Raw genomic sequence first — 17,248 nt, 5'->3', positions numbered from 1 at the left:
CATCTCTTCTGGAATACTTGCCCTGTAGACAGTCTGGTTTCCACTTTAGCATCCTTGTGCAGGCTCCTTTTCATGTTAAATTCAAATTGACTACAGGATGGAGCAACCAAGGTACAGGCTTGCTTTCCCTCTGCAGACAGGGAGAAGCTCCAGCACAGATTGAAGTGGGTAACTGAGTGCAGGAATGTCTTCATTCCCCTTAGTAAGACTGAAAGGAGATGGCCATTAGGGCAGTTTGCAGCCACTGCAGCCAGCATTAGGTTCAACAAAGTGCACACGTGGCCTTCCCTCCCTTGAGTACCAAGGATCACATCAGCAGGGCCCACATGTTCTGGTTCCTGTGCCATAGGGGAACAATAGAGATAACTGAGCTAGGAGCTGGAAATTGTGAAAGCTTTCATGGAAATGAAAAAAAGCTTATTTGCCCTGAGTTCTGAAAAAGCTAAAAATCTCCTAAAGAAAATCCATTGACAAAATTACCCCGATGCTTCAACTGCAAGATTGGGTGGTAGCACTGTTGATGCATGTGTAATTCAGTCCTTCATCCCTCATTGAGAGAAGATGAGGGAATCAAGTATTGGGTCTCTAAGGTAAGTGTTTTTACTGCTAACTTTAGTTACCAGGGTGAATTAGCCTGCTCATCCCTTCAAATTCTTGTATTCAGTGAAGCAAGAGTGACCCCACCAGATGAAGATCAGAAAGCTAGATATGAAACTGTCACTTAATGTCTGAAAGAACCTCTCTCCTTACATTAACTGTAGACGAACCTAAGCAAAGGCCAGTTGGCTAAGCTAGAGGCTAACTTCATAAATCCCAGCCACTTGTGGGAAGGGAGGGGACAAATCTGTAAGCCCAAAGTTCATGTGGGAAGAGGTAATGAAGGAATATGAGCACCTCAGAGGAAATACCTGTGGAAGCAGCAGCTGATGATCTCAACTACTATGACAGGAGACACAGGGAGGGAAAATTCCTTTAAGAATTTGTTCTACTCTCGGGGATTACAAACCCACATCTCTCCCAACTGCCAGTGGTATGTCCAAACCAAACTCGGCCTTGGAGCAAACACTTGACTTTCTAAAGCCAGTGGCGCTGTAAGCTGTTAACAGGGAGATGCTGTAAATAGCATGGGATTGCCTCCTTCGGAGCTGGTTTAATACATTGTTTGGAAAGATACAGATAGCTCACAAGAGCAGATTTACGTCAAGACTTGGTTTTTCCTGCTCTTCCCCATACACATATTCAGGTTTGGGATTGCTGTCCTTGTTCTCTGTTGCACACACAAGGTAACACCAGTCCTCCTGACAGAGCTGGGCTGTTCTAGTTCATTATACCCAAAACTCAGCTTGTTCCAACATAATCCCTCAGCTCGGATTGGTTTTCCGGGCAGGCGGGGTGATTACATCAAGCTACTGCCTCACGCCAGGATGCTTCGGTTCTGTCTCGGGAACAAGAGCTCGAGATCTGCAAGAGGCAAAATGCTTGCTGGAAGCACCACTGCGCCAAGCTGAGTTCCTCACACTACTCCAAGCAAAAGGGAGAGACCCTACAGAGGAAACAAGCGGGCGAGCACCCAACACCCCCGGTACGGGCACACATTGACACCGCCCCGGAGAACACCCCGGTACGGGCACACATTGACACGGCCCCGGAGAACACCCCGGTACGGGCACACATTGACACGGCCCCGGAGAACGCCCCGGTACGGGCACACACCGACACCGCCCCGGAGAACGCCCCGGTACGGGCACACACCGACACCGCCCCGGAGAACGCCCCGGTACGGGCACACATTGACACCGCCCCGGAGAACACCCCGGTACGGGCACACACTAACACGGCCCCGGAGAACACCCCGGTACGGGCACACATTGACACGGCCCCGGAGAACGCCCCGGTACGGGCACACACCGACACCGCCCCGGAGAACGCCCCGGTACGGGCACACATTGACACCGCCCCGGAGAACGCCCCGGTACGGGCACACATTGACACCGCCCCGGAGAACGCCCCGGTACGGGCACACACCGACACCGCCCCGGAGAACGCCCCGGTACGGGCACTCCCGGACGCCGCCCCCAGGCCAGCCCCTCCCGCCGCCGGCGCCGTCGCTTCCCAGCCGCATCCCGGAAGAGCTCCTGTTTCCCAGCGTGCCCTGCGCGCTCCTTTCCGGCCGGTGCCCGGGCAGGGTGAGTGTGGGCCCGGGCCGGTGCCGCGGAATCCGCCTCCATCCGCCCCGCAGACCCCGCGGCGCGGCGCGAATGCGGCCCGGCCCGGCATGGGGGGCGGCCCGGCAAGGGGGCACCGCATGGGATCTCCCGGCGCGTCCGCGCTCGGCGGGAATGGGGCCTCTCTCCTGCCCTCCCCAGGCCCGGGGAGGCCGGCGGGACTCATGGGACGGGGATACGGCTGTTGCCCCGGGGAGGAGCCGGTCTGGCCCCGTCATGTTCATTCCGGGACGGGCTGAGCTGCGCTCCTGAGTCTCCTTGCAGAGGGAGGGGGCTTGGGCTGGCCAGGAGGCCGATGTGAATGCGAGGTGGTCGAAGAGTCTCGGATGTGCTTCCTGCTCTTCTCAGGGAGATGAAAGTAAAGCACCGGTGATGTTGGGAAGTTGCTGCGTGAAGCCTGCGACTGGTGCGACCCCGGGGGTTAAGGAAGCTTGGGTTTAAATTTCTGAATGCGGGAGTTTGCGGTTTGCAATGGGCTGGGGACGGCGGGAGGGAACGGGACGGGGAAGATCCGGGATCTGCGTTTGATGTGTGCGTGGTGCCTTTTAGCGTCGCTGACATGGCTCCCGCAAAGAAAGGCGGCGAGAAGAAGAAGGGGCGCTCTGCCATCAACGAAGTAGTAACTCGGGAATACACAATCAACATTCACAAGCGGATCCATGGCGTGTAAGTTCTTTTTATCAGCGAAATTTGCCTTCTGTGAAGTGGCATTTGGAAGTCGGTTCGGTAGGTTCTAAAGAGCAGAGAAGGACTGTCCTTAGAGTGTTGTTTGTGGTCCCTTGTGCCTCTGTTGTGTCCCGAGGCAGCAGCTCTATTCCTGTGCAACCCCAGACTTGCCTTGTGGCTTTCAGGGATAAGCCCGTTTCTGTGATTGTGAGTGTTCTGGGACTTAAGTTAAAGTTAGATCAATTTACTTCTGTGCGCAGGTTGTCATTCTTTCCCAAGCAAATGCTTAAACTTCAGCCCACTGAGAAAGTTTTAGAAATTAAATACTGCTGTAGTCAGATTACTGGTTTCATGTTTATCACAAAATTGTGTGAGGTGTAAACTGGAATATGAGTTGTGTTAAAGGATATTTGTTGTTTGTAGGCAAGAGTGGCTTTTTAATTGACCAGATGCTGAACCTCATGAAACTGTAGTGGAGAAGTGCTTCAGAGGAAGCTGCAGTGCCTTTGCATTCTGTGTATCTCTGCAGGCACATGGAAGGCACCATCCAAATCCAAACATTGGTGCAGTGGCTGCCATGGAGTAGGAGAGAAATGAGGCAGTGGCTGGGAATGGAAGGCAGTGGTACTCTTAAAATGGCAGTAAGATGTTCTGGCCTTGCCTGTTGATTAGCACTTCATTCTGTTTTAATGGTTGATGGTCCTGCTGTCCACCTTTCTTTTTGTGCATGATATGCCAGAGTTAAAAGCGAGTTTAGTGCTTGTCTCACTTGTGATCAATACCCACTTCCCATTTCTAGCACAAAGTATCAACAGCAGTGTGCACATAGTATAACTAAATATAACCCACTGTGGGACCTCAGGCACTACTGGCACAGCCCCGTGTCGCAGTGTGGGTATAATATATATGGCAGAACACTCATGGTGCAGCTCTTCTGCTGTGGATGCCCAGCCCTGCAGGATCTGGCCATAATGGGCATGAGACTATACGGAGGGAAAAAAGAGTTCTGATTTGGTATTGGTGCAGTCCTGGTAGTGTGAAAGAAAGTAACCATCAAGTACTGTTCAGCAAAAGCTGATATTCAGAATAACATCATTTTTGTTCTTCTGCTGTTTATTTCAATACTGATAATACAGTTCTGTCATGTTTATGTTACTATTGCACTGCTTTGCTCATAGGGCTTTTATTCAGAGTGTCTGTGACACCTCTGATCTCTTCAGTGTTACTGAGATATTCAAACATGTTGACATTTAAATGAAGGTTTAAGACCCAGGAGATCTTGTGATTGCAAAATTTTACTGAGATTATTTTACCTAAGTGTAAGTGGTTTGTGTTACAGTTAGCATCTGCCTGCCAGGGTAAAGGTCTAGTCAGGCTGGTGCAGCTGTTTGCTGTTGGGGGTTTTATGTTGGGAGAGCACATGCAACAAATGTCTAGTGCTGACAGTGTCCTGAAGTTAAAGAAATGGCTCTTTTGTTTGTCCCAGGGGCTTCAAGAAGCGAGCACCACGCGCCCTCAAGGAAATCCGTAAATTTGCGATGAAGGAGATGGGTACTCCTGACGTTCGCATTGATACCAGACTGAACAAAGCAGTCTGGGCTAAAGGAATAAGGTGGGGTTTTGCACTTCGTGGGTCCTAGGGTGAGGAAAGACATGGAGGATTAGGAAAAAATTTCATATTTCTTGCAGTATTTGAGTTTTCTTGGCAAATGCTTCCTTCTTGTGGCATACACACCATCCTAATCTGTCACCTCTGTGTTCTGGTCAGCTGGCCTGGCATATTTGTAACAAAGCTTTGGTAAACTCTAGGATTGAAAGAATTTCCTTCTGCTTTTAATGAGAATAAAGCAAAGGAAAGAAGGAGTGCATGTTTGGGAGTTGAGGGCAGGGAAGAGAAAGGATTGGGGTATTGTAATTCTGTAGTACCTTGATCCATTTTGTAGCAGATAGTTTTTATAAACCTGACCTTTTAGTGATACCTACAAGCCCAGGCTAAGTGGGATTTATGCAGTGTGTCCAAACAAGATTAGGTTTTGAAGCATGCTGAATAAATGCTGCACAAAAGGAGGTGTATTTTCAACAGGGCCATTAATCTTGAAAGTACAAATAAATAAGTAGTTTGGGGACCAAAAACTACAGCTTGTGTTTAATCACTGCTACAAAGGCAGCTAATATGACATATGTAAAGATGGTCAAATAGAACTCCTGTGGGGAGTGGGACCTCTTAAACGCTAATAAAAGGTTAACTGATTGGGACTGATGCTTTGAGAGATGCACATGGTTTAAACCACATCTTCTGGAAATTAGATCCTTGAGTCTGGTCTATGACATACATAGAATGCTTTGCTTGGCATCATGTGGCCAACCCTTCCTTGAAAAGCAGAGTGGGAGGATGAGACTGAGTTACTGGGTCTTACAGGCAGGGGTTCTCTGTCCTCCCTGTTTAACTGCCCACTTCATAGGGAGTGAAGAAGTAGCGGTGGAACCAGGAGACAGCATACATAACCCCAGAGCTTTGTAATGAGGCTGCTAACCAAGACTTCTTGTATTGACTGGTACAAGTGCAGTCTGTGGAGCAAGGAGTCGCCACATCTATTTTTCCAATGTGAATCTGCAGTTTTTACTAGTTAGAATATGTAATATGTGCAAAGTAAGGTATTTTCCTCTGGAAGGATCAGCAGAGACTAAAACCAATATGTTGGCTGGAATGATAGCCGGTGATCTACATAAACTAATGAAAAATGCTTTTGACTTTGGTAGGAAGGGAATAAAGCAAAGCCAGTTCCTGTTTCTAACTGCTATGTCTACCTGATGCAATAAGTATGTTCTTGAAAAGGCTGTTCTTGCAGCAGGGAGGAGGAGCAGGTTCCTTCACATAGTACTCTGAGCAGGAGTTACCTAAAATCTTGAGTTCGAGGTGGCAGGTTATGTGAAAAATGGTGTGGAGAAAAAAATTCAATTCTGTGCCTTCCCTCAGCAGCGTATTTTGGGCATTATTAGGTGAGGACACTGAGCTGTGATTTGCCTATTACAAACAAAATCATTAAACAATTTAGTTATGATTCCATGGGCTTTGTAAGGAAGAAATTATAATAATTTTTGTGCCCATAGGTAAGAGCTTGGTTCAGTCTTGATGCTCACTAGAATTTCCACGGCTTCTGGCATAAAGATAGGCAATACTCTGACTTTTGACAGAGGCATTGGGCTTTCAGGGTAGATTGTTGGGTTTTTCCTCACTATTTTATATTGTAGTAAGAAAAGCTTGTTACTAACAGCTGCTTTGCTGATTGTGTTCGGTTGATGATCATCTTCAAGGTTCATTTCCTCAGTAGTGAACTGATGATGCACTTCTGACTTCATGCTCCTCCTGGATTATGAATTCATCTTACTCAAGGCTCAGTTAAATCTTACCTGCTAACTTGAATAAAACCAAGCAAAACAAACAAACAAAAACTCCTCTAAGGCAAACAATACAGTCTCTTAAGGTACAAGATTTTGCTCTTGGTGTGATGCTGAGAAAGAACTTTCCTATGAATTCATAGGTTTCAGTACATACTTCACTGCAACTTTATCTGCCATCTTCACTTTAGGAATGTTCCTTACCGTATCCGTGTGCGTTTGTCCAGAAAGCGCAATGAGGATGAGGATTCACCCAACAAGCTGTACACTCTGGTTACCTACGTACCAGTCACAACATTCAAAGGTAAGGCAGGTTCGTGCATCTCCCATGCCGTGTTTTTCTGAACAAGAAGCAAAGCAGGACAGCTCCTCCTGTAGTGCAAAAAGCACGCTGCAAGAGTCAAACCACTGGCCTAAACTTCCAGCTCTGCTATAGAGAACAGGGCTCCCTGATCCACATCAAAAAGGAGTAAAATGATCATGTAAATTTTGAGAGATTGAAAAACACAGACCATAGTCACTAGGGTAGTTCCTAAGCCCATCCTTTGCTGTCAAAAGCTCAGGCAGGTTAAGCCCTCTCTGCTTGTCATCTGATAAAAATCAATTCTGTAAGTGTCACTAAGTTTTTGTTTTAGCATTTGCAGGAATACTTGTCTATATAGTTTGCTTTTCCAGAAGTAGATCAGCAGACAACCCTTGAAACTGTAGGTGTAATTTCTTGGGAGGACTTCCATATATATAACAGGTGGTGATAAAATGTCTTGTTTTGCAGGTCTACAGACAGTCAATGTGGATGAAAATTAAATGAATTTTCATTACAATAAAAATACAAAATATATTCTTTAGTTGTTGTTTTTATTGTCCAGTCTTTTCAAGCTCTCAGCTGTGAAGCATTGAGTTGAACAGGTACTAGCCTTTTAAAATATGTTTCTTTCTTTGAATTTGAACATAAAGGTGTAATTTTCTTAATTAAAGATACACTAGATTTCCATTACATGTGAATGGAATAAGGAGGAGATTCAAATGCTCTTTGTGGGTGGCAGAGTTGTGGTGGGTTTATTTTGTTCTGGGTATTAAAGAGCCTTTACCACAGGTATTTTAAGTTTGTTTAAAAACAAAACATGAAAAACTCAAGCAAAACTGCTAAATCATATTTCATGTATGTAATCTCCTGTGGATGATGTGCCCCACTGGCCTCTTAAGCAGACTCAGTAGGCTTCTCCCAAAGCAGCTCTGTGTACAGCATAGAAACAGGGTTTTGATTAGTGAAATAATTGTGATCATGCTATCTCAGGGTATTTGTTTAAAGCGGTAGGGACTAAAGGTACTTAGCTTCCCTAAACCAGTAAATACTGTCAATGCCAGTCTTGTACAAAAAGGGTTTATTGAAAAGTGCATGTTTTCACAGACCAACATCAGAAGCACAGTCCATGTACACTTAACATGTCAGCAAGACATAAAAATTGGAATACAATCAAATATATTAAAATAGTTTCAATTACCAGCATTGAAACAGTTTTCAGTATTAGTGCAAAAAAGACAACTGAAACAAACTGTGGACAGCAGATGAGAAGTGTTTTCCCCTGCTTAAAAAAAGACAACTGGAGCCAGCCTCTGCTCTCCCAATGCAGAAGAGGGCTTCAGTTTTTCACCCTGTAGACAGATGTTTCCTTTTACATTCAAAACAAGAACATAATAAGTCAATGGCAGAAAACAAATCTACCCACCCTTTTAGCTTTTAAAGCTCTTAAACTGAAAACCACAGACCCAACAAATTGGATACCAGAAGTCCACTGCCAACTGAAAGCCTTTTACAGTATGTCCTTTGGCATCATTTCAGTGCATTTCATTTTTGCTATGTTTGCTGCTACTGCATGCTTGGTTTTGCATGTTCAGTCCGTGACTGGCAGCTCATTCCATTTGTTCTGAGACTGTATTGATTTAGCTTTGCATTCTCAAGCTTTGGTTTCAGTTCTAAGGGTTTTTCAAAGAAATTAACTAATGATTGTTCAGTCAAGAGGGAGGCTAAAATATGTTCAAAAGAGACAGTCCAGTCCCCTTCGGTCACAGGTGAAGGTTGAGAGTCTTTGTGAGGGGTCTTCACAGTGTCAGTAAAAACGGCATCCTGGTCTGAAGCAGAGGCCTCGGGCTGTAAGTCCTCAGTGAACTCATCTGATCCACTCCCCAAGCTGATGCTCCTTTGTCCTACTTCTCCAATCTGAAGTAACAGTGTGGTCACAGTGGCAATGGCTTGGTACAGATCATTCTCCTCTGGATCTTCATGAAACATGCTATACAATGTTTTGCAGAACTGAATGAACTCCTTCTGTAAAGGATGAAAAACGAGCATCAAAGTCCTGAACAGCCACACTAAGGGATCACTGCAGGAGTCAGGCAGGGCAGTGCAAAGGCAGGTGGAATGCTGTGTACATTTATATGTTCTTTTATAACTTCTACCTGCTTTTTAAAAACTCTTAGTGAAAGGATTTCAATCCCCAGTGGTGCTAGGAAACCCTGTGCTGAAATCAAAAAGAGAAGAGGGCAGTGAAGTACTTTGATGAAGGAAATCAGGACCTGCCAGATGATCTACGGGCAAGTGAGAGACAAGGCAAGGGAAAATCCCTTATTGGTGGCTGCTACACAGAGTGGGTTACAACCAAAGTAGCCATCCACAGGCCTGCAGGCAAACTTCCCTTCTGTTTCTCTCCCCTCTTTCCTAGCTCTTCTAAAACAATTCAGAGATCTTCCCTGCCCAGCTCCTTTTTGTCTCTCCCTTGCTCACCCATTTCAAGTGGTTATCAGGCTACAGAGGATGTCTCCATATATCCTGTTAGGAGATCGTGAGCCCCTGGAGAGCTGACAGGCTAGGTACATGCCACCCCTTTAAAACTTCATTTAGAAACACAAGCACAGAAGGGATTCTGGGGGCAGTCCCATCTTTCTTTGTATGTCTGTATATTTGTTTTATTAGTATGGGGCCCTTTTCCCTCCAGTAGCTTTCCTTATGCCAGCAACACAAAGCTACTGGCATTAGGAAACAGATGGTAAGACTGTGACAGCCTTCAGCTGTCTCCCTGCAATTCTAGTCAGTGTTTGGCTAAGACAGGGCAAGTTCCAGGTGTGGCAGACTAAGAAGCTACTGCTTTGGTGTAGAGGAGGTATGGAAAACAGAACAAAACTGTGCATTCTTGGGAATTCTTTGGCTTAGGAGGAGGCCTTTTTCCAGCCTGCATAAGCCTATTTGCTTGCATATTCTGCTGCAGCTGAGGGCGAGTCTGAAATTCTCTTCACCAGCCAGTCTGAGCAGAGGGAACTGCTAGGAAGGTAGCTTTTTGAAAGTGAAAGTTTTTAAGCACCTGCTCCCCAGATCAGAGGAGCCCAATCCTCAATGCCTGAAGGACTGAATCCAAGTTCAGACTGAAGTTGTACTTCATGAGAGACAGCCAAAGTGTTGAATTCAATAATTTCATTTTTAGTACGCTTCTTCAAAAACAGTACAGTCTCTAAGGTACATACCTGGCTCATTTTTGGCAATTCCTTTTCAGTTTTATTATCTTTTTCTTTGGCTAGATCCTTCAGCATCTGCTTCAATTGCTTTTGGTAATCTACTGCATCACCTTTTTTGGAGCAGACATAAAAAGGATAATTAATTTTCAAGTCACTGTAGTAAATTTACATTTCAAAATAAACCCCAGAGAGCAGAGATAACATGGTAGGAATCACAAGTGGAAAGTTGGTTATCTCATGCACTCACATTAGAGAACCATTCTGGACATACCGTTTGATTTTCCAATGACCAGTGGTCTTGATGTTGACAGCAAAGGATTCTTTAACGGTGACTGGCTCTCTCGTTCATTTTCTGTAAGAGCTATTCAAGATATGTGACAAATTTAATCCTTTGAATTCGGCATGATGGTTATTTATTTTTCTAAAATTTACATACTTGAAGAAAGTGAAGTAATTGTGCAAAGATGTTTTGCAAATGCTTTCAGGTACTTTATTAAATCATACTATAAATCATGTTCTTTGTAAGACTGGTGCTGCAGTTGGAAGCTTGCCAAGAACTGCACATTTAATTAAAAACTTTGCACAGAGAAACTACCACAGAATTTTGTCACCTAATCAAAACTGGATCTTGTATATCTTTACAAGGAGATCTCTACTGTACATGGAGTACAAGCCATTCAAAATGTTACTTCAGTTCGTATTTTGTCTGGAAGTAACCATATAATTGGCTGCAAAAGATCTCTGAATGCAACAGATGTGTGAATTTTGACATTGTAATCTATACATTTCATCTAAAAAGGTTCCATTTGTAATTAATGGAGTAATTTGTAAAGTGCAGTGAGTGTAACTACAAATGCACATCCTGTATGCTCCAAGCTGGAAGGAAGCAAGATGGGGTTATTCATGAAGCAGCTTTTTCCCAAAAGCAAGAAATTTTTTGGGGAAACTGAGGTATTCATTTCCTTTCAGATTTCTTACCTGGTGGGATATGCAGCTTATACAGTAACTTTATCTTTTCATTCATTTCTCCATTATACATAACATCTGCAAGGAAAATAAAGTACAAGAAGGAAGTGAACCACAGCATTTACCTCCACAGTTTAAAATAAATCAGGCACAAAGGATAATTGTTTACATGGACAATAAACATACGGCCAGTGTATAACTTTAGGTTGTGCCTGTCAGTGAGGAACAGCAGGTGACAGCCATCTGTTTTGGTCTTTGTTCTTGTGAAATAGACTGGGAGCACCTCACCCTATGGAGCTTCAGCATCTAAAAATATCAAGGAGGATGGCAGGGAATCTACTAAAGGCTGCTTGCTGCCACAGATTTACAGAAATGTGAGGGTGGGGGTGGAGACAGATAATGTTGGGGACATCATATTCTTAGCATTTCTCCCCTTCAGCCCTTACTGCTGTTCTATAGAGTAAGCCCAAAGGAGGTAACTCTTTCACATGTAATATGATTCCCATATTCAATGATCAATAAAAATAAGATTCTAAACTTCCAAATGCGCTCAAATACTGTGGAGAACTTTAAATTAAAAGTTGTATCCCTCCAAGAATCAAATAAAAAGAGCATACAGGGTGCCTTAGTGTTCACATTAAAAAATCTAAAAATCTTAAGTGGAAAGAATACAAAATCACTGATTTTTACGGAAGCTTTGACTTTCATTTTTTTTCACTTGAGGTCAGCCAACAGTTGAGATTTGCCACTTTCTCTTCAGCCAGATTTTGGACAGTCAGTTTCACCCATTAGGACAGCTGGTGGCCTCAAGACCAACCCTAGCATAGCTCTCAGTCACTGCTGGCTGGCCAGATTTTTTTTGTTCTGCTTACTGCCAACACGCAAGGCAGGCAGCAGTCAGCCTGCCTTAATCTGTGTAAGGTTAAGTCTTCAAGAAGCAGTTTCAAAGAGGTACACTGAGATTTCAGAGGTATACTCAGAGCAACAACCCGGTAGAGAGGATTTCCTAGCATTCTGTGCAGACCCGAGTGTAATTCTTCATTCATACAAGATTTTTGACAAAATTACTATTGTCTGAGAAATCAAATATTTTAATACAACATTCAGTCATGTCCTCAGGCTGTCTTTTAAATCAAATTGACTTCAGATGATTGAAACACAAAAGAATGAGTAAAGGTCACTGATAAGGGTAATTACAAGCCCTAGAAACCATCCTCTCTGCCAGTTAGGTGGCATTTTAACACTCCTGTCTCTCCCACGTGCCACCCCCAGCTCTGCCCCGCGGCCCAACCCGCAGCGAGCCAATACCCAAGCAGCTGGCGAGCCCCTTGAACTCGATGAGCTGGTCCATGTTCTCATCCAGGAGGCGGAAGGTCCTGTGGGCGAGGAGGTCGGTGTGCTCCCCACAGGTCCAGGGCGAGAGCAGGCGGTAGAGGCTGGCAAACTGCTGGGCGTCGATGCGGTACTGCTCGGCGTACGGCCTGCTGGGGTCGTGGCGCTCCGACACCACGCTCCTGCTTTCCCAGTAGCACCTGATCAAATGTTCCCTCTAGGAGAAATCGGACACGCGAGAGTGGTTGTTGCGGGGCGCAGCAGCAGAGAGCACAACCAGCAGAAAAAGGCATTCACATCAAACTATGCTGTAATGTGCTCTAAATTCGCTCTGTGCAAGGTGTCATAGTGATACCAAGACCATTCCTCTGTGAAAAAGCAAATCTTTCATCAGAGCAGCCAGCCACTCTCCAATTATCCAATTTCCAGTGGATAATTAATAAGGGTAGATTCTTGAAAAAGAGTCACTGCGGGCTACTGAAACTCTGTTTAACCACATCTGATCCAGGATGTCCCTTAGCAGTCAAAGGTACAGAGGGTCACAAAAAATATGGAGTAACCATAGGCTTGACCGGCTCATTTATTCTCTCAGACGGCTCCATTTGGATACTGTAGCATTAGTCTTCTGTTAGGAACAGGTAAAACAAAGAGTCCCAACAAAGCAAGCTGTCCCTGGGAGAGCAAGGCAAATAACAAAAAAAGGAAAAAGGAACCACTACCAGAAAATTATATTAGGGGAAGCTAGTCAAAGATCAAAACCAGCAGTGAGGAGCAGGAGAGAAGCACTGAAGAACTAGCCCAGGCAGCATCATCTTACAACCACTAATGGAGGCAGAATACAGCTGCTCTTGGTGACAAAGCTGTGTAACACTAATGACATAGCACAGTCATATTCTGAGTATTTATGGCTATGAACAATACACAGAAGAAATGGTCCTTAAGGGAAATAATTACAGCTTGGACCTCTAAATCAAGTATAGCTGTATAAGCTTAGATGTCCCTGTCTCCAGCTTTATTGTAAGTTTTATCAAACATCAGCTTGACAGAAAGGAACTGAAACTGCTTTTAGTTAAAAAAAAATCCCAAAAAACAAACAAACAAAAAAAAAAACTATTAGAAAATTTGGAACAAATGGCAAGGACACAAGGTTGTGGGGTTTGGGGTTTTTTTCCCCCCCATGGAGAAGACAGTCTGCCTTTAAAAAGCATTTAGAGAACAGGGTTTAAAAGCACTGCCAAGTTCTCAATGAGCACAGCTACATAATATTTAATTTATTCTGCATGTGAAAGTTAACAGAACCTAGCTTGTCAGTGACCATTTCCAAGCAGAAAGTTAGAAAAAACTCTGGAGCAGTTCTCTGAAGAATCAGAATATTACTGTTCCTCTTTAACATCTGCACAACCACAGAAAGGACAAAAGGGCAAGATCCCACTCAAGGAGCACGGCCCTGCCAGAGGACGGGAGGTCAGTGCTGCGCTGCCAAGCAACAGCTGGAAGTTATGCCCAAAGAAGCCTCAATGAAGTGCACCCCCCGCTTTTCAGGGAGACCAACCTTGAACAAGTCATACAATTCCTCTAAATCTTCAGGAAGAATTGAAACATCTGGGATGACAACTCGGAGCTTAAAAAGAAAGAAAATCATGTTAGTGACATCACTGACACAGGCAGACTCATGAGCTGTACTTAGGTGGAACAGCTGAAAACCACTACTACAAGATTTTTTTTAAATCTTTGCGCTGTTTCCCCCTTCTTTAGGTTCACCAGTTGGACACATCCATGAAAAGAGAAATCCCTCAAGGGCTATTAGAAACAAAGACAGGAAGTCCCTAAGCTACAGGTTACAGAGGCCAGGGACGCATCGCATGGTGCTGTCCCTCCTCATGCTCTTCCCAGGCATCTGCCAAGGGCCGGCCACAGTCACAGATAAGGTGCTGGGCTGGACAGCCCTGCAGTTGTTCAGAACTTTAAAGCACCCTAAACTATAATAACGTACATGGCTGACAAAAAAAAAAGCATTGGCATCCCAGGAAAGAGCTTTTTGCACAGTCAGCAATGATTTTTCAAGACCTGGTGACACCTTTTTAAAAACTAAACCGATGTGTCTCCAGAGGCAATGCTGAGTTACCTCAGTCATATCAATACCCTGCTCACCACATTCTGCTTGGTTGTATCTTCGTGGCTCTGCAGGACACGGATCCGGTGTTTGTAGCGCATGTGCTCTATCTGTTCCACAGAGTGGTCTCCAAATTTCTGTTAGAGAGGAACAGAAATTTATTATTTGTGTTGTGTTTTATGATACTTGTATTAATTGGAAATACAGCTTCTAAAGTGCAGTAAGACCTTGAAGAAAAGGCATACCCAGTCTCTAATTAATCTAGGTACTCATACTACACCTAGTCTTGTGCATGACAGCACATCAGTCAAGGAATCTGTAAACGTGTATTAACTTTCAAAGCACCCAAGCTGAATTAAATCCTCTCCTTTAAAATTCTAACTTAACTGACTAGTAGATACAAAGAATTATTTTACCTCATAGGAGTCATGAATCAGGTTTGCTATTTCAGTCACTGGAAAGGGTTCCTGGTCATCACTGAAGAATGCATGGTGATTACCAATAGGTGGCAGAGGGCTTTCCTCATTTTTGACATGCTCTAAAAACCTGAAGGGAGGAAATATGTCAGAACATAGATCACATTGCACTGTGCTCTTCTCAATTAAAGTAAGCAAGTAAGTCTAATGGCTCAGACTTAGAAATAAATTGAGTTTTGGGCAAGCTAGACTTTTCAAAAATGCCCTTGTGATTACTCATCTGAGGAACGGCAAGCCAGCCAAATGACTAAATGCTGCCCAAGGAGTAAAACTTCTGTCTCCTTGAAGTCTGGAGCAGGAAGCCCGTCAGTCTAGGGAAGGCACGAAGAGCAGCAGTAAATATTGCACACTGACGCAGGCGATGCATGTCTCGGCAGTGCCAGGAAACTTCACAGGACATCTCGTCCAACGTACAAAGCCATTGTTTAAGGCAGACACTGCGACAGCAGCAACAGCAGGGTGACACAGAAGGGCCCTGGTGCCTACTGAGCAATGCCTTTGTTTTAAGGCAGAACAGCCTGAGAGGAAAGGAGCACTCCTGTGTGGCCATACCTGCTCAGGATCATCAGGGCCTGCCCATCATCCTTGCTGTTACACAGATCCACAGCGTTAGCTTCCAGTATGGCCAAGCCCAGCTGGAAAATGGCTTTGATGCCATCATAGAAGAAGCAGTCCACAACATTCACAGCACTTTCCAGGGGCATGATGCTGAGGAAAAGGGTAAGGAACCAGGAAAGAGAGATGGAAGCTAGGGCTGTCAGATCCTTCATATGTTCAGCCAGCTCTGGAAGTTGTTCTTTTATAAGCTCTTCAAACACTGACTGGTCTACCTGAGCACCTACAAGTCAAAGGAACAACATTAGTCAGGACTGACACAGGAAAAAATATTTTTTTAAGCTAATCACTGCTGTCAACTGTTAACTGCAAGACTTTCTTAAAATTTCAACTGGCAAGGTACACATGCATCTATAATGAAAAGTGCCATTATCCTCCTGCTGTGATCTCAGCCTAACCCTTGTGTCCATAAACCTTACTGTACAACTTTCTGCAAAATGTATGTTAATTCTCCTAAGTGCCTTTAGGGTGCAATGAAATAGCAATAGCAGCAGCTGTTGGTCTTGGCTACAAAAGCACATAAAAATTAAGTGCTAGCAAAGCAATCTTAAAGTATTTTACTGCTCCACTTGGGATGTATGTAGTAAAAATAAGATAGTACACATTCCTCTCTGATGTATGTACTCAAGCAAGTGGGCAGCAAAGGTTTTGGTCTGAGAAAATGTAGGATGGAAGTCCAGATATGCCAACACGCACCAAGCAGGAAGAATAATATTTACACGAAAGCACATGCACAGATACAAGTATATAGTTACAAGCATATGTATCTACACATAAAGAACAAAAGATTTCCGCAATGCCCAGATAAAAGAGTTCCTAACTGTCCCAACCAGTCTTTCCAAAAGGATCAGATCTGGGCTCTGATTTAGCTACTAGTTCAGTTCTGCTTTGTCAGCAGCTGTTACAGAATCAATGTAGTTTCTTCTCAATTAAATGGACAGTATCTACAAACCAAATTTGCCACATCAGGGCTTTGATCAAAGACACTGTAAGTTAAAAATATTCCTGAATACAAAATGCAGTTAGCTTTTCAATTATTTTGTCTTTCTTTTCAAGTTATTAATTTCTTTCTTATAGTCCATATTCTATTAATATTAGGACACAATTTTAATTGCTGAAACATATATATCCCTAGCACTCAAAACTTCTGTTGTTGAAAAGCAGAATATAACCTGGACAATTTGTGGCAGAGAGCCAGCATCTTTTGGCTTTGCATCCAAATCACTGGGAAAAAATAGCTATGACATTTCTCTATATTAGAACCTTTCACATCGGTCCACAAAGAGCTTCTGCTGGTGGCTGAACAAACATTACAGCACCACAAATCAAAAATAAAAGCCCATGGACATCCAAAAAGCTTTTGAGAAACACATGAAGCATGATGCTTTGAAGAAAAAGCTTCCCGTAAGATTGAAGAAAAGGAGAAAGACTGGAGTTACTCAACAGGGGGCAATTTTTGTTTGTTTTTTTTTTTAAATAAGCTTAATGCAAACAATTTAATAGCCATAGTTAACACAGACCCAAAAAACAAAGCTGGATTTAGAGAAATTTGAAGGAAGCCAGAGACAGATAGGCAAGACATATATAAATAGATCATTCCAAACTTAGAGACAGCACTAGCAAAACCAGAGCTTTAAAAGCAACACGCAACACTTTCCAGATCTTCCACAGATCTAATAAGTGCTGCCACTGTAGATGAAAGTCAAGCAGACATATTAAAATTGATTTTTCTGTCTATTTTTTCATTAGGCTCCCAGAAAACATGAAATCTGAGCAAATGAATCTGTATTACAGCATGAGACCATAATGAGGTAGGAAAACACCAGGGCATGCATTTGAAAAATGATGAACTTAGATGCAAGATAAATGGCATCTTCAGGACTGAAAAGGCAAATCAGAGAAATGAAATAAGGTTTTCAGTGTTTTAAGAATTACAGTGTCAAGTTGAT

At 43.8% G+C, this 17,248-nt stretch overlaps 2 protein-coding genes across 4 annotated transcripts in view; one reads left to right on the top strand and one right to left on the bottom strand.

The window, feature by feature from the left end:
* Positions 1-2,144: 2,144 nt before the first annotated feature.
* Positions 2,145-7,128, top strand: RPL31 (ribosomal protein L31). Of its 2 annotated transcripts, none has more exons than XM_068180377.1 (5): positions 2,145-2,186; positions 2,775-2,891; positions 4,378-4,503; positions 6,482-6,594; positions 7,063-7,128. In XM_068180377.1, exons 2-5 carry the CDS (start codon positions 2,785-2,787, stop codon positions 7,092-7,094), a joined length of 378 nt encoding a protein of 125 aa, XP_068036478.1. In that variant the 5' UTR covers positions 2,145-2,186; positions 2,775-2,784; the 3' UTR covers positions 7,095-7,128. The 2 variants fall into 2 exon arrangements, with proteins under 2 accessions (XP_068036478.1, XP_068036479.1); XM_068180378.1 differs by lacking the exon at positions 2,145-2,186 and adding an exon at positions 2,578-2,631.
* A 527-nt stretch (positions 7,129-7,655) lies between these two features.
* The window catches only part of TBC1D8 (TBC1 domain family member 8), a 49,144-nt gene continuing 39,551 nt past the window's right edge, over positions 7,656-17,248 (bottom strand). For both annotated transcript variants that reach the window (XM_068180362.1, XM_068180361.1), the window contains exons 12-20: positions 15,237-15,522; positions 14,625-14,754; positions 14,247-14,345; positions 13,648-13,716; positions 12,072-12,312; positions 10,776-10,841; positions 10,069-10,158; positions 9,807-9,907; positions 7,656-8,616 (exon numbers count right to left, since the gene is read on the bottom strand). In XM_068180362.1, coding sequence (XP_068036463.1) covers positions 8,158-8,616; positions 9,807-9,907; positions 10,069-10,158; positions 10,776-10,841; positions 12,072-12,312; positions 13,648-13,716; positions 14,247-14,345; positions 14,625-14,754; positions 15,237-15,522 — 1,541 coding nt within the window. In that variant the 3' untranslated portion in view covers positions 7,656-8,157. The remainder of the gene's footprint in view (positions 8,617-9,806; positions 9,908-10,068; positions 10,159-10,775; positions 10,842-12,071; positions 12,313-13,647; positions 13,717-14,246; positions 14,346-14,624; positions 14,755-15,236; positions 15,523-17,248) is intronic.

The sequence above is a fragment of the Anomalospiza imberbis genome, chromosome 2 (genome assembly GCF_031753505.1).
Source record: "Anomalospiza imberbis isolate Cuckoo-Finch-1a 21T00152 chromosome 2, ASM3175350v1, whole genome shotgun sequence".
In the NCBI taxonomy this organism is placed as follows: Eukaryota; Metazoa; Chordata; class Aves; order Passeriformes; family Viduidae; genus Anomalospiza; species Anomalospiza imberbis.
This window is presented reverse-complemented; position numbering and strand designations above follow the sequence as displayed.